The following is a 17,503-nucleotide window of genomic DNA, read 5'->3' on the forward strand; positions in this document are numbered from 1 at the left end:
CCCTTTCCTGCTCACGGTGTCGAAGGCTTTGGTGAGGTCAACAAAGGTGATGTAGAGTCCTTTGTTTTGTTCTCTGCACTTTTCTTGGAGCTGTCTGAGGGCAAAGACCATGTCAGTAGTTCCTCTGTTTGCGCGAAAGCCGCACTGTGATTCTGGGAGAACATTCTCGGCGACACTAGATATTATTCTATTTAGGAGAATCCTAGCGAAGATTTTGCCTGCAATGGAGAGCAGCATGATTCCCCTGTAGTTTGAGCAGTCTGATTTCTCGCCTTTGTATTTGTACAGGGTGATGATGATGGCATCACAAAGGTCCTGAGGCAGCTTTCCTTGGTCCCAGCTGAGCTTGAAAAACTCACGCAGTTTGGCATGCAGAGTTTTGCCGCCAGCCTTCCAGACCTCTGGGGGGATTCCATCCATACCTGCTGCTTTGCCACTTTTCAGTTGTTCAATTGCCTTATATGTCTCTTCCCGGGTGAGGACCTCATCCAGCTCTAGCCTTAGGGGCTGTTGAGGGGGCTGGAGCAGGGCGGATTCTTGGACTGAGCAGTTGGCACTAAAAAGAGATTGGAAGTGTTCTGACCATCGGTTGAGGATGGAGATCTTGTCGCTGAGGAGGACTTTGCCATCTGAGCTGCGCAGCGGGCTTTGGACCTGGGGTGAGGGGCCGTACATAGCCTTTAGAGCCTCGTAAAAACCCCTGAAGTCGCCAATGTCCGCGCTGAGCTGGGTTCGTCCTGGTGCGGGAAAGAGACAAACGAGATGTCCTCCACACCAGGGTCATGCCCAGCACGGAATGCAACACTGACCACCGGCTGGTTCGCTGCAAACTCAACCTTCACTTCAAGCCAAAGTCCAGGATCAGTAAAGCCCCCAGAAAGAGGTTCAATGTTGGAAACCTGCAGTCAGACGAAGTGAGAGGAAACTTCCAGGCAAACCTCAAAGCAAAGCTCGAGGATGCAATCCGCCTCACGGACTCGTCCCCTGAAACCCTCTTGGATCAGCTGAAGACTACCATACTGCAATCCACTGAAGAGGTTCTGGGCTTCTCCTCCAGGAAAAACAAGGACTGGTTCGACGAAAACAACCAGGAAATCCAGGAGCTGTTGGCAAAGAAGCGAGCTGCCCACCAGGCTCACCTTGCAAAGCCGTCCTGGCCAGAGAAGAAACAAGCCTTCTGTCGTGCATGCAGCCATCTTCAGCGGAAACTCCGGGAGATCCAAATGAGTGGTGGGCACTCTTATACATTTCTGTTATATTACATTGGCCACATCCTTACCCATCAGCTTTGTCTGGCTATAACACCCTGAAGACTTTCTTCATCTTCTTCGTAGTCCACACTGCCACCTTGCTTGATATCATCAGAAAATGTCTGCAAAAATCCAGCACCCTCCAATGAACCCCTTTGACCTGTATGAACCAGTCAAATAGATATATATCTCATCAATAAATCAGACTGAAAAATGCCTAATGAATTTAAACAGGAAAAGGTCTGTTCACAAGATCACAAGATAAAGGAACAGAAGGAGGCCACTAGGCCCATCGAGTCTGTTCCGTGACTCTACACTAAGCTAAACTATGCTCACAGCTAGTTATAATTTCCAGCCTTTTCCCAATATTCCTTGATATCCTTATTAATGAGATCTTATCCATTTCCTGTTTAAATACTCCCAATGATCTGGCCTCCACTGCTTTGTGTGGCAGTGAGTTCCACGGATCAACGATCCTCTGACTAAAGAAGTTCTCCCTCCTCTCTGTTTTAATTGGATAACTTCTAATTTTAAGATTATGACCTCTTGTCCTCGATTCACCTATCAAGGGAAAGATCTTAACCGCATTCACTCTGTCAAAATCTTTCAATATTTGAAATGACTCTATGAGATCCCCCCCCCCCTCCACTCTCCTATACTCCAAAGAATACAACCCAAGAGCTGCCAAACGCTTCCTATATGCCAGCCCCTGCATTCCAGGAATCATCCTAGTAAATATACTCTGCACCCTCTCCAACAACAACACATCATTTCTAAGATAAGGGGCCCAAAACTGTACACAGTACTCCAAATGGGACCCCACCAATGCCCCATAGAGTCTCATTAACACCTTTCTACTCTTAAACACTATGCCTCTTGAAATGAATGCTAGCATAGCATTAATGCTAGCATTAGATTACTCTGCACGAGGATGCCCAGGTCTCTTTGCACCTCTGAGGATTGAATTTTCTCCCCATCCAGATAGTTCTCTGCCTGTTTATTTCTACTGCCAAAATGTAGAACTGAACACTTCTCAACATTGTACTTCATCTGCCATATTTTTGCCCAGTCTCCCGATCTGTGTTTATCCCTCTACAATTTTACAGTTTCTTCAACACTTCCTACTCCACCACCTATCTTGGTGTCATCTGCAAATTTGGCCACAAAACCATTCATTCCACAATCCAAATCATTAATATAAATTGTAAATATCAGCGGTCCCAAGGCCGACCCCTGCGGAACTCCGCTTGTTACAGGCAGCCATCCTGAATGGGATCCCTTAATTTCAACCCTTTGCTTTCTGCCTATCAGCCAATTTTCTATCCAGTCTAATAGTGTCCCTGTAATTCCATGGGCCCTCATCTTATTTAGCAGCCTAATATGAGGCACCTTATCAAAAGCCTTTTGAAAATCCAAATGTATTACATCTACAGCCTCCCCTTTGTCTATCCTACCTGAGATTTCTTCAAAAAACTCTAATACGTTGGTCAGGCAGGACCTACCTTTAAGAAAAAAACCATGCTGACTAGGACCTATCCTGTCATGCATTTCCAGGTATTTCATAACTTCATCCTTGAGGATTGACTCTAATATCTTCCCAACAACTGACATCAGATTTATAGGTCTATAGTTTACTTTTTACTGTTTCCCACCTTTTTTGTTCAGCGGAACCACATTTGCAACCTTTCATTCCTCTGGAACCATGCCAGAGACAACTGATTTCTGGAAGATTGTCACCAATGGATCTACAATATCCAAAGCCACCTCTTTCAAAACCCATGGGTGTATCTCATCTGGTCTTGGAGATTTATCCATTTTTAATCCATTCAATTTACCTAACACAATTTCTCTAGTAATCTTAACTGTACCCAACTCTACTCACTGAAGCCTCTGTCTGTCAGGTCTATTATTAATGTATTCCACAGTGAATACTGACATAAAATATTAATTCTTCTGCCATTTCTTTATAACCCATTATAATTTCCCCAGTATAGCATGTCAAATTACTCAAAAACTTAACTCAAACAAAGGTTTTTATTACCAAAAGTCTGGAGTGTATTACATTGAGGTCGACCAGTCCAGACTGACCTGGATCAGGTTAGGGGTGCATCCCTTTAGGACCTGGCCAGTAGGTATGGCTATGGCTCTTAGCCAATCATTATCACTATATGCAAATATAAACAAATACATACAGAGTCGATAGGATCCCATACTATCACACCCAGCATAATTTTCTATCGGTCCTGTCAACACGTGTCTCTCTTTTATTCTTTAAATATTTTTAAAAACTTAGTATCTTTTTTTATATTATTTGCCAATCTCCTTTCATAACTCATCTTTTCTTTCCATATGACTTTCTTTATTTCTTTCTATAAGTTTCTAAAGGAATCCCAATCCTCTGATTTCCCACTAGTTTTATCTTCCTTGTATGCCCTCCCCTTTGCTTTTATCTTAGCTTTTACTTCTTTCGTTAGCCACATTGGTACCATCTTTCCTTTGACAAATTTCCTTTTCCTTGAAGTATATCTATCCTCATGCCTTTTATTATTTGCAAAAATATCTTCCAATCCTGCTCTGTTCCTCCACCTAGTTTGCTTTTCCACTCGATGTGAGCCAGTTAATTTCTCATACCACCATAATTTCCTTTATTCCACTGAAAAATTGATACATCCGATAACATTTTTACCTTTTCAAATTTGAAATCGAATTCAACCATGTTATAGCCACTGTTTCCTCGAGGTTCTAAGACCTTTAACTCCCTAACGACCTCAGGTACATTCCACAAGACCCAATCGGGAACTGCAGATCCCCTGGTGGGCTTCTCGACAAACTGTTCAAAAAATCTCTTGGGTTTTCTACAAATTCATTCTCCTGTGATCCAGTAATTTCTTGTCCTTCTCAATCCCCTGCCATGTTAAAATCTCCCATAATTATTTTGATATTATCTTTGTGACATGCCATTTGTATTTCTGTCTGTATCTTTGTATCTGTTAGAATACTGAATTTGAGTGAATCGTCATTAATCGTGTGGAACTATTGAATTAATAGAGAAAAAAGGAAAAGTGAAAGAAAAGGAGTTTTATTTATTTAATTCATCAAAAGCAATAATTAAAATCTGAAGGATTATAGTCTTACTTTTGGAGAAAGTTCATTTTTTGAATGAGAGAAATTGTTTGGCAATTAAAATTCAAGGTGTATATAGGTCAGTCTTTTTCCCAGGATAAGGCAATCTAATACTGGAGAGCATAGCTTTAAGGTGAGAAGGAAAGATTTAAAGGTGTCCTGAGGGGTAACCTTTTCACACGGTGGGTTGAGAGTATACGAATATAATATTAAAGATGCAAAATCTGAATTTGATAAGATGTGGGGCCCATTCATGGATTGTTATCATAATCTGAGGATTTAAGTGGTGTGGATACTCCGGGGATTTCCATTCATATTTACAATATATATGGATAACCTTGTTTAGAGGGAGGGAGTAGATTAGCAGGAATTTTTTTTTTCTTTTTATTATTAAGACTAATAAGTGAAGAGGGGTTTAACTACAGATCATGGATAATATCACAGAACAACATGATCACATCAGAGAAGTATAAAATATCTTATATAAGGGCATTTTACACATATTATTTGTATAATGTTTGTATTCAGTATTATTTTTGGACATAGTACGAGTTATGATTTAATTGTTTAATTATTATAATTATAGAACTTGATGTCCTGAAAAAAATAAGTTATTTAATAATTATGGTTCTGCCTCTAATTTACAATTGATATGTGGTATGTACATGATAGGATTTGATTTATGTTATCATTAGTATAAAGGGTTTTTGTTGAACTCAATAAAAATATTTTAAAAAGAGTATATGGACAATCTGACAGAAAATAAATAGTGAAGACACGTACAGATACAAAGTTTAAAGACATTTCAACAGGTAAGAAAGGTTTAATGGGATATAGGCCAAAGTCAGGAAAATGGGCCTAACCCACGTTGGTAATGTAACTAGCATGGATTTCAGTTCTTTAGAGTCAAAAGGTTTCGGTGGCAACATGACGTCACAAATTGATTGGGAAAATGAGCAGATGCCGAAGTTGGATCAGCTATGATTTAATGCATGGTGGAGCAAACTGCAAGGATTGATTAGTCTTTTCTTAGAGGTTATGTGTTCGAAAAATAATATAAACAGGGTAAGTATAACAAATGTAGTTCAGTTTGTTGATGTGTGAGGTCATCTTCTTCATATCCAAAAAAAGACAAACTCAGAGCTGTGTAAGAGAAAAAGATTTCAGTATCTTAAATACAATAATTAAAAACTAGAACACAAAAAGTAACCCCACAAGCTAAAGGTTGTATTAATCTTTTATCTCAGGGGACTGGAATTAAAAACATGAACAAGTGATGCAGGAGCTGTGTAGAGCCTTTCACAGACTCTAACTGGATATTGTATTTATATTCACCTATTGAAGTTTGGCAGGGTTGATTGGCTTTTAAAAGGGCAAACCACAATGTTACATTGTTCAAAGGGTAAAACCATGAGAATAAGTCATAAATCATAAATCCATAAACTTGATTTCAATTCCTCAGTTGTAAATTATTCAAAGGACCAAGAAACCTCTGACCGGGTAGATGACTTCATCCCTGCCCCACCAGAGGAAGGCAAATATGCAGCGCTGAAACGCTGCTGCTCAGCACCTTCGGACTATCCAGATGTGCAAGAGCAGCCAGGCTGAGACGGTCTGGATGACGGGACCCCCATCGGCTTTAATGGATGAAATGCTAGAACTGGCAGAGGGACACAAGCCCTGCCTCATATTCGAAAGGCATTCCTCAAGCAATTGCCTGACGACGTCCAACTGATGCTGGTAGACGCAGACTTCAGCAACCCCTGGAAGATAGCAGCTAGAGGAAAACCAGGAGAATGAAGAGGGAGAATGAAACTGCTGTCAGCCAGCTGCCCAGAACAAGGACCCCACAGCCAGCCAAGCCTAGTGGGACACAGGAACACCAGCAACTCGGGTGGAAGATGAAGGCCACAGAGGGGTCTCAATGCTTCAACCATCAGAGATGGCGTACAGAAGCCTGCTGCTGCCAACCACCCTGCATGTCTTAGGGAAACTCCAGGGCCAGTTGCTGATGACTTCAGTGACTGGCCACCCAGACAGCCTGCTGCACGCGTGGGACAAAAGGTACAGGTGCCATTTCCTCATGGACATTGGGGTAGAAATCAGCGTCATCCCATCCAGACAAGGACTGTGAGTATGCCTTCGTTAGAAGGGGTGCACACTGGCCACCGCTGCAGCGGCCACATGAAGGATCGTTTAGAGTAGTAAGAAAACAGTGTGGCTATGTTTGCGTTGTACATGGAGGGTAAAGAGGAGGTGTTCATGATTGACCAATTAAAGCTGGCGCATGTGGACTTGGAAAAGCTGGTTGAAATGCAAACACCCGAATGTAGAGGAAAAGAAAGTGCAGTCTTTGGGTTGTGGGGGGGGAGTGAGATCACTGGTACTTGGGGGAGGGGGTGTTTTGTGGCGACCAATGCGTTTGGTGTTTAGGCAAACCGGCTCTGAATGTAACGCATTCAGAGCCTACACCAAGATAGCACCGGGCATCTACCTCTTTCCCTCAAGGAAAGGGCCCACATGTGCAAAGTATGAATAGCTGCCAGTCAGTGATACAACTTCTGTTTCCAAGCAGTAGGAACAGCAGTAAAATGCTCTGTGAGCAAACAATAAAGCAGCGAGTTTGGAACAAACCTGCCCATCTCGTTATTCACTCTGTGGCGCAAACACTACATGGAGATCTTTTAACCTTATGTATTTTCTTACCTATTATTTTATTCTTATTAATTTTAATTTTAATTTATTTTCCTCAATTTTTTTCCAGGTTGCTTGAGGCTGTCAGTAGCTTGAATTCTGGATACCAGGAGCTTTACAGGGGCTGAAGGAAAACAAGGATAAATACATTTTTTTTTAGTTTGTTTGGGACCAGGGACAATGTTTAAATTGTGTTAAAGAACAGTTGCCTGTCCTTTTACCTACTATCTTGTTACCATCCAGATCCTTTAGCACACCTTTCAGGTAAAACAACAGTAATCATGCTCATGGTATACACATGGGTAGACCAAATGCAAACCAGCAACATCTTTGGGGAATAATAGTTTCCATTTCCATAGAGGCTGCTTGTACTCCTGAGCATTTCTTTATCATCCACTTTTATTTTGATCTCCATCATGTTGCTTTTGCAGTTTATCTGCTTATATGTGATTTAAGATACAGATACAGAAGAAAATCAGAATAATTTGTTGGAGTGTAGATTTGGAGTTAATCTGGTCCTTAACTCCATTGTGAATTCCAAAACCTTCAAAGATCTGGATGTTGCTTCCAGTTCTACAGAGGGGATTCAAAACAATTTTTTTCTCCTCTACACATAAAGAGTCTTACCTGATAGACAATCTACCATTGATCTACCATTAAACTTAAAGCTACATTCATCTTTTATGATTCTCTTGCATGAATTCGACATAATCCTTGGTCCTTCATATTGTCATTTTTTAAAAATACTCAAGTATTTTACCCAAATAACTTTTTATTTGCCTCCTACAACCCAAAGGTTTTTAGGCCTAAATACATGACAATTTGCTCCTCCTCCAATCTCGGCAAAGTCATAGGGAATAATTACTTCTATTTACATAATACTTTATGCATGCAAAACTCTCATCATCAAAAAAACAATCAAACTTAGACTTCATATATCCAGATTGCTACTTTATTTACATATCCATTCAATGAAAATTCATCAAACTGCCTCTGAGTTGGTAATTAATGTGCCCCACAATCTGTCTTGGATGTTCTCCAACCTCCTTCTATTAAACATTGTCAAGGTAAATGCCTTTACTTTCACCCTAACCACCATCTCCAATTCACACCCTAGCAGTCACCAGCTGATATAATTTACTTTTCAAATGGAGACATTTTTAGCCTGATATTCTGCTCATTAATCCTGTCTTGTAAGAACTTCCCTTAAAATCTTTTGTGCTTAACTCTATCTGCTTGACTATTTTACATCCATTCCTCATTTAATCTATGCTAGTTCTAACTACAGCTGCTGGAGTTGTAACCCAGTCATTTCATAAACACTTTTTTCTATTTTCCTCTTTGCTTTGATAGTGGAATCTATCTTTTGATCAAGCTTTAGGCTTTAGTTAGTCACCAAAATACCTCGTTGCTTAACATTTTAACCACATCTTATTTAAGAACATAGAGGCATTTTCCCAATGTTTAAGGTGCTATTTAAAAGCAAGTTGTTAATATTGTTGTTATATTGATGCATAGGAGAAGTGTTGGATCAATTTGGATTCAATAGAGTCGCTTGTTATTCTGAATGCAGGCTGATTCTTGTCTTATCCAGTCAGAACCCTCTTGTGGGAATAATGAAATAAAATATTTTAAATTACAGCTTTTCATAACAAATAATTATACAAGGAGTGTGATTTATTTTTGGCAGATATTCCAAAATTGTATTTATAGATGATAGCAGTGAGCTTTTATACACATTTGTATTATACAATAATAGAAAGCTCAGAGAACAGAATCACAGACGTTAACAGAGCAGAGGGAAAACATTTTATGTCGATCACATCCCCAATGTCTCTATCTGAGTGAGATATTAAACAGTATACATGTATCTCACCTTAATATATAACACTGTTGAAACTGAAATCACTTCCAATTGGAGATGATTTCACTGACAGTAAGCTGTTCACAGTGAACTAAGTGAACTGCCCTAAATTGTACAAGTCTTTATGTTGTCAGTGGAACTACTTCCCTCATCCTTGCCCCACATTCAGAAAATGTACACTGTAATATATCCAACTGCAATGTAAAAGAAGCCAGAACTCTCACTTTAAGTAAAGGCAATGTTACACCTGAATATGTTTGTTTCTAATATAGGAATAATAAATACATTTTAAACAGTTTTAAAATGCGTAAGATGGTCCAAATAAAGGAAAGCAGCTTTGGTTTACAAAGATTTACTCATATCTGAACACTGCTAACTTTGCTTTATGTCTCCCACCTTATCAGAAATTAAGATACATTTTCAGTCAATGTGCTGTACATTTATATAATCTTTAATTTACTTCTCCAAATTCAGCTTTGAGGCAAATATTCAGCTGTTATGGAAGTTTGCATCCAATGTCTACTTCTCTGTTCTAGCTGTGCAAGGCAAGTTCTCAAACAACTCTCCAGAATGCAATCCATCTCATAAGCTGGTTTCACGAAGGAACATAGTCCCAATATTGTACGAGTTTCTCTTAGTGCAAGCAGGCATGCTTATCATTGTCAATACGTTTGGAGAAACATTAGCCTCCAGAAAATAACAAATTCCATTTATTTCTTTTGGGAAGTTTTCTGGAAGTTCACTCCGCGAACGTGGAATGAACTTAAAGTTCTCATCTCCCTTTAATATCCTATATTCAAGGTAAAGAACAAAGAGTTAATTGAAACAACACTGAGGTTCTGTATCTGCCCTGTCTAGAATTCACTAGGCTGTAAATAGTTGAGAATTATTGATTAACCAACATTCAATAATATCTATGATTAGAATGGTAACAGGCAAGTAAAGTCAAACTTTAAAGTGTGCAATTCTGATTACCACTCCAGGAAGGATGTGATTGTGTTAGAGAGGGTACAGAGGAGAATCACCAGGATGTTGCGTGGAATGGGTCTTATAAGAAGAGGATAAAGAGGATGGGTATATTTTCCGTTGAGTGGAAAGGCCCAAGGTGTCACCAGATTGTGGTCTACAAAATTATTAGGGCCATAGATAGGGTAATAAAGTCCTTTATTCCCAACTTGGAGTGCCAAAGATGAGAGCATAGATTTAGGTGAGAGGAGGGATTCTTAGAGGGGGATTTCCTTCACACAGAAGATAGCTGCCTGAAGAGGTGGTGATGACAAATACTCTAGCAATATTTAGAAACATCTACACGAGTGTTTGAGTCTGAAAGGCTCAAAGCTATGGACCTAGAGAGTAAATGGGATTAGAGTAGACAGATGGATAGGCTCTGCTAGATAACTCTAAAAGCAAACACTACACGTGCCAGAAATCTGCAAGGAAATCTGACCAGGCCAGACAGCACCTGTGGAGAATAAAAAAGAATTAATGTTTCAAATCAATGACCATAGAGAACTCAGAAATAATCCAGGATTGGAAGAAAAAATGGAGAGCTCCATGTAATTAATTGTAGAATGTAGGAGAAAATCGGTGATTTTTTTAAAAAAAGGACAACTATGAAAGGAAAAATAAGGTGGTTATGGGAGAAAAAACAAAGAAACAGTCTGGAGGCTGTGCCAATGGAATAAGCATCAAAGTCACCAAAAATAAAACCAAACTGTGGAAAAGCTATGTAACTGAGAAGGTTGAATTGCAGATTTCATTTGAAAGGCTACCAAGTATATAGTTGGGAGATGAGTTACAATTAGGTCTGTAGAACCGTTGCTGAGCACAAAGTAACAGTTCAGAAACTCTATCAGAAGTCAAGTTCAAGTTCATTATCATTTGCTTGTATATATATATACAATCCAATGAAACAGTGTCTCTCCAGACCATGGTGTACACACAAAAACAAGTAATACAAAATGCATAATGATCATGTAAATAATAAAAATAAATATATATATAAATTTTTGGGATGATTTATACACTTACAGGATACTGCCAGACTCATAGCCTGCAGGAAGAACCTATTCACCAATTTGGCAGTCCTAATTTTGTTGCTCCTGTATCTTCTTCTTGATGACAGTGGGTTAAAGGTACCGTGTGCTGGATGAAAAGGGTCTTCTATAATTTCTTGAGCCCCATTTAGATCCTCTCACTGTTTTAATGATCCTCTATATAGATTTCCGATCTGATGCTTTTGCAGCTACCAGAACACTCTCCATTGTAAAATATTGTCAAAATGGAGGCCGGTAGCCTTGCCATCCTCAGCCTCTTTGGGATGTGTGGGTGCTGCTTCACCTTCCTGACAAATGTGAAGGTGTTTTGAGTTCAGGTAAGTCATCCTTTATATGCTCTCCATGACAGAACCGTTAATGTGTAGTGGAGAATGGTTCACCTTTACCCTCCTGAAGTCCACAATCATCTCCATTCTCTTGTCCATATTGAGACTCAGGTTGTTTTCTCATACCATTTTATGAGCCTTTCAGCCCCTTCTCTGTAAAGGGACTCATCATTGTTGCAGAAAAGGCCAACTACTGTTGCATCATCTGCAAATTTGATGAGTCTGTTGGAAATGAATCTGGCAGTGCAGTTGGAAGTCAGCACTGTGAACAGTAGTGGGCTGATTATGCAGCCCTAAGGTACGATAGTTATCAGCATGATGGGGTTTGAAGTTTTGCTGTCAACTCATACAGGCTGTGGTCTTTCCATCAAGAAGTTCAGAATAAGGTGGCAGAGAGGATTGTTGAATCCCAGTGAGGACAGTTCATCCACCACCTTCTGAACTATGATCATGTGGAACGCCAAGCTGAAGTCGATGAACAATGGGCTGGCATATGAGCCATCTTTCTCCAGGTGGGTCAGAATGGAGTGGAGGGTCAAGGCTATTGAATCATCTGGAGACTCCTTTTGATGACAGGCAAAATGGAATAGGCCCAATGTCACTGGAAGGTGCACTTTGATGGATTCCATTACCAGTTGCTCAAAGCACTTTATGATTGTAGATGTCAATGCTACTAGGTGTTAGTTATTTTGTCTGGTTACTGTCACTTTCTTGGGCACTGAGATGATGGTGGCTGCCTTGAACTGCAGGGACAGTTACCTACTGCAGTGCAATGCTGTAGAATGTTCATAATGACATCTTTCAGCTGGGCCAACAGACCTTCAGCACCTGTCCAGGTATGTTATCTGGACCTTCTGCTTTGTGTGGGTTCACCCTGGATAGGATCCTGCTCACCTCACCCATGCAGGGTCTGTTCCTCAGGGGAGATGAGGCTTTCTTTGATGTCACATTGGTGTTCTCATCAAATCGTACATAGAAGGTATTCAACCCGTCAGGAAGGGAGGTATCATTGTCGCTGACCCACAAAATGGACTTCAAGTCAGTTATAATATACCCTGCCACATGTGCCTCGTGTTCCCAGAATCACCCAGATGTCTGTGGATTCGCTGTGCAAACCCATGCTTTGCCTTTCTGATTGAACAGCAGAGTTTAGCAATTATCTGAATGCTACCTTGTCTCCCAACTTGAAAGTAGCATCACAAGCTTTAAGAAATGCATTAACCTCTGTGTCTAGCCATATTTTTGATTTGCCCTTGCGGTGCTTGTATGCCCATTGATATTGATGTGGTCATTGTAGGTGGCTGCCTCCCTGAATGCATTCCAGTCCACGATTTCAAAGCATTCTTCCTGTGGCTTCCTCTGGCCAGCTTATGATCTCCCTGTGTCTGGCCTTATTAGAGGTCCATACGCAAAATGGATATGTGGTCTGAGTATCTAAGGTGGGAGCAAGGGACAGCCTTGAATGCTCCAGGACATTTGTGTAGAACATATCTAAGATGTTCTCTCCCCTGGTTGCATAGTTGATACACTGTTGGAATTTCAACAGAACTGTTTTTAAGTTGAAATGATTTAAGTCACTGGCAACAATCATACATAGCCATCAGAATGAATTGTCTGGGCCTTGTAGATAGCCCTGTAAACTCTTCCCCATCATTTGCAGGAGGAACATAAATTGTTGTGATTAGATTGGCTGTAAATTCCCTGGGACTTCACCATTTAGAGCTCTATCTCTGGTGAGCAGTGGGCCTTTACTACAGAAACATTATTCATACAGCAGTTCTAGTTGACATAGATGTACATCCGTGATTCTTACCAGAAGCAGCCTAAAAGGAGAGAAGGCCTTCTACCTGGATAGTCAAATTTGGAGTGGTACTGTAGCAAGTTTCTGTAATTACCAGAGTGCAGCAGTCCTTTGTTTCCCTCTGGTTAGATGCAGCTACAGGTAATCCAATTTTTTTTCAGGGATTGTACATTTGCAAATAAAATGGTTGGGAGTGAGGGCCTGGGTGGATTTGTTCTGAGTCTTACACAAATGCTGGCACACTTACTGGGCTTCTGCTTCCTTGCACACCATTTCCAACAAGCTCTTCCCTGAGTTTGTAAAATAGGTTTCATCTTGGTGTTAGGGCTTGCGACCTTCACAGTACCTTCCTGATCTGGTCCTCTAACTTATAGGGTTTGGTGTTCCTTATGTTTAGCAGTGTTTTCTAATTACATGCAAGACAAACAGGATGATAGATTGTGCCTTTGTTTGGAGCTGAAGTGGCCGCTTTACATTGCTTTACCTTAAGTATTTGGGGCCCTGGACACTGGGAACATTTGAGATAAAGGGTAGATGCTGCATGTTCTTTTTAATATATTTTTTCATGGGATGTGGTAAAGTTAACAATTCAGGGCAGTCCTAATTGTCTGCTAATTTTTGTTGTTTACTAAACCATTTCTAAGGGCAGTTAGGAGTCAATGACGGTATCGTGGATCTGGGGTCAGACTGAGAAAAGAATAGAATGGAAAAGCACTGAAAACAGAGATGAACAGAAAGGCATAATATTTCAAAACATCTTTTCCTGGAAGCAGATAAAGCTAATAATTTATCATTTCCTGATTCCCCTTCCCTTCCCTTGCTGACATGTCTGTCTATGGCCTCATGCACTGCCGGATTGAGACCACCCGCAAATTGGAGGAGCAGCTCATTATCTTAAGTCTGGGCACCCTCCAACCACATGGCATTAATATTGACTTCCCTGGCTTTTATTAACCCTTCCCCCCCCTTCCCCAGTCACCCTCCCCCAGCTCTGTCTCTCCCTTTTCCCTTTCTCCTTTCACACACAAAATCAATTCTCACCTCTCCCCTTATCATATCCAATTAACACCTTTTGTTGGTCTTAACTCCTCTAATCAGCACTGTCTCAATTTTGCAATTTCTTTTTTTATTATTATTCTTTGTTTATTCCTTTCCTCAAATCTGAAACATTGGCAATGTACCTTTATCTCCTATGGACGCTGTAAAGAACGGCTGAGTTCCTCCAGCAGATTTTTATGTTTCACTTAATTTATTAGTGGGAACCAAGTGCTTGGGGTAATTATTTCCTGTTCCGATAAATTTCTATGACATTGTTCATGTTCACCATCAGTTATCCTTGCTTTTTATTCCAAATGTATTTAATTAAACATTTTGGTTGATGTTTTGGAATTCAAATTCATGACATTGAGCATCCAGCATTGAGCCAGTAAATCAGGTCAGTGCAAGGAAAGGTGCCTTTAAAAGTCTTTATTTCCATTAAAGTGTATTGATGGAGATAAAGAGTCAACAGAATCCCCCCAGAAGGGTCCCTTTAAAAAGCTGAAAGAGAAGTTTCATAGAGATGTCAAAAATTGTGATGGCTTAAACTGGGAAAATCACAAGATGTCAGAATCAGAGCCATGAAGGGATCCGGACTTGTTGGGGTGGCAGTAATTATAGTCTTATGTCAGGGAAAATGGGATAGAAGTGGTGGTGACGGTGCTGATGGTTGGGGAGGAGATGATGAAATGGTTGAGACTATTGAGAATGAAAACAAGGATAATAATCTTCTTCTCCCTGTCCCTGTCTCCTTTCCTCTAGCGCTCTCTCTCTCTCTCTCTCTCTCTCTCTCTCTCACATACACACTCTCTCTTTTCACAGAGCAAAATTAATTCTCACCTTTCCTCTTTTTTATATCCAATTAACACCTTTTGTCTATTGGCCTGTATTCCTCCTCATCCCATTCTTTCCCCTTTCTTCCCAGTCTTTCATTCAGATGCCTGACTTTTTTCTCTCATACCTTGAGGAAGGGCTCAGGCCATCTGAGACCATCTAAGATCCTCCAGCATTTCTGTGTCTTGACTTAAATAAGATAAACAAGGTGGGAGATTTTACAGAGATAAAAGTAGGCTCTGTTACTGATGGAACAGATGTACAATGAGATCTCAGTTCTGAATCAAACACACCAGGTTTCCAAACCACTTGGCTGAGTTTCCCACACTATCTTGGAAATGCAAAGGTATCTAGGGAACTGAATTTCTGGAAGAAATCTGTGTTTTGGAGCATCTCAATTTTTAAAATTTTTCTTTCATGTTTCTCCTACATAGTTATTGCTTGTTTGTGAAATTGGGGTATAATGCATTGAAATATTTTTATAAATGCCTTTTTTGCATTGTTACAGTGACAATCTTTTTTGGATAAAGCATGGCAAGTGTTCAATAAAAACAAAACTGGTAAATATTGTCTGTATAATTGCCAGAACAGGGTTTCTTTTAGTAGGTTTTCTAGTCAGTCTGCTCCAAGGAAATTAAAGATTGAACAAAAATTGGTTGAGTTTAGTCCAGTGGTTCTCAACCACTCACATACCACTTTAAGTATTCCCAATGCCATTGGTGCTCTGTGATTAGTAAGGGATTGCTTAAGGTGGTATGTGGGTGGAAAGAAAAAGTTTGAGAACCCTTTCCACTCACATACCACCTTGTCATCCCTTACTGATCACAGAGCACTTACGGCGTAGGGATGACTTAAAGTGGTATGCAAGTGGAAAGAAAAAGGTAGTCCCTTTGTATCTAGTCACCCAAGATGTAACCAGGAGTATAAACATAATTCAAATGTGTACATTACCAGCTAAGTCAATGTTCATTGCCTATCTTTCAGAAGAGAGCAGCTTTTTAAAAGATTGCATTGCATTTTATCCATGATCTCCCATCATACAGATAGGAATCTGCACGGTTTTGACTCAGCAACAATGAAGGCATCCCAAAATATGTTCATGTTTCAATAAAGGCTAAATTGGAGGGGTGTATTTTGATGATAATGGTCCTAAGTGCCGAACAAATTAGTACAAGTTATAGGTTTGTGAGGTGCGGCCAAATCTATGACCTTTGGTGATCCATTTTGAAAGAGCTATTGAATAGTTAAATAAGCACACAGAAAGCTTTGGGAAATTACACAAGAGTGATTCTTATTTCTGCATATTGACTGTTTTCCAATCACTAAATATTTTTTCTAGATTTTATTTTGTAGTTTTTGTACCAAATGAAAGAAATACACATTGCAAACAAAGCTATATTATAAAAGTTAATGACTGTTGGCATGTTAAAAATGCCTTTTGACCTTTCTATGTACTTTCTTTTGGCATTAGAACAAAGCTTTTTCATACTCAAACAGCAATTGAGTGTCTAATCTGATGTAGCAGCAGTGCACATATTGCTCATTACATTACATTCCAGTATTCATCTCGGATCTCTAGGACAAATGTGCATAATCCAATTTTCAATCCATTAATTAACTAAGATAAAAAGGAATGTCAAAATAGGTAGCAATGATTAAAATAACCTAAACTTGGCAGAGGTGGAGCTTGTTTTGCTGAAAATTGATTTGCAAATGTCAAAGTAATTAGATCTTAGAGATAGATGTTAGCAGGAACCAATTAGTCCTGTAATGCTTGATCAGGCGTTGTTAGAAGTGTGTCATAAAATATTCAAAATGGATAACTAAAGCACTTAGTTGATTTTTACAATCCTATGATGTAGGTTACCAGAGGCTCATTTAATTAATGATGTGGATTGAAATCTACATTGGTTAGTCTAGAGTAGGACTTTCTATTAAACATGCAATCGTTGACTGGAAAATCCAATTAGAGTTCAAAGCACAGTGAGTTGTATTTCTACCAGATAGTATCATGGAGCTGAGCATGTATCGGCATTCAATAAAATCAGCTTGGGTTGCTCAGTGTTTTTGCAGAGTTTGCAATGACAAGAGAGTCACCATATGCTGTGTTTTTATTGAGAATTAAGATAGCAACTGACAAGATTTTTAGGTACAGCAGCATTCTTTATCGAACAGCATTTACCAAAAAATTTCAACACAATAATTAAGAAAATAAGTCTTTCAAATTTGATAGAAGAGTGACAAATGTTTGCTTCAATAAAATATTGTGGTTCAGAGTTTGAGTGTGTAATTCTTCACATGGGGATGTCTCCCTTATAGAGTTGAACCTTAAGTTAATGAATGCCCTGAGTAAACACATAGTTGGGTTAATACTTTACTACAATCCTGTCTGGAATCAAACAAGAAAGCACAGAAAGTGAGGAAATTACTGAAGTACTTTGCTCGCAATGCCACTGCCACTAGTCAATCCATTTAACAAAATAGTCCAAGCCAAATGATATTGATCAAAAATTGAT

The 17,503-nt window shown here is 39.6% G+C and overlaps 1 protein-coding gene across 6 annotated transcripts in view; it reads right to left on the bottom strand.

Annotated features, from left to right (window-relative positions):
• Nucleotides 1-8,758: 8,758 nt before the first annotated feature.
• gucy1a2 (guanylate cyclase 1, soluble, alpha 2) overlaps nucleotides 8,759-17,503 on the bottom strand; it is a 205,694-nt gene continuing 196,949 nt past the window's right edge. For all 6 annotated transcript variants that reach the window (XM_069891229.1, XM_069891228.1, XM_069891227.1 and 3 more), the window contains one exon: nucleotides 8,759-9,721. In XM_069891229.1, coding sequence (XP_069747330.1) covers nucleotides 9,514-9,721 — 208 coding nt within the window. In that variant the 3' untranslated portion in view covers nucleotides 8,759-9,513. The remainder of the gene's footprint in view (nucleotides 9,722-17,503) is intronic.

The sequence above is a fragment of the Narcine bancroftii genome, chromosome 7 (genome assembly GCF_036971445.1).
Source record: "Narcine bancroftii isolate sNarBan1 chromosome 7, sNarBan1.hap1, whole genome shotgun sequence".
NCBI classification, from domain to species: domain Eukaryota; kingdom Metazoa; phylum Chordata; class Chondrichthyes; order Torpediniformes; family Narcinidae; genus Narcine; species Narcine bancroftii.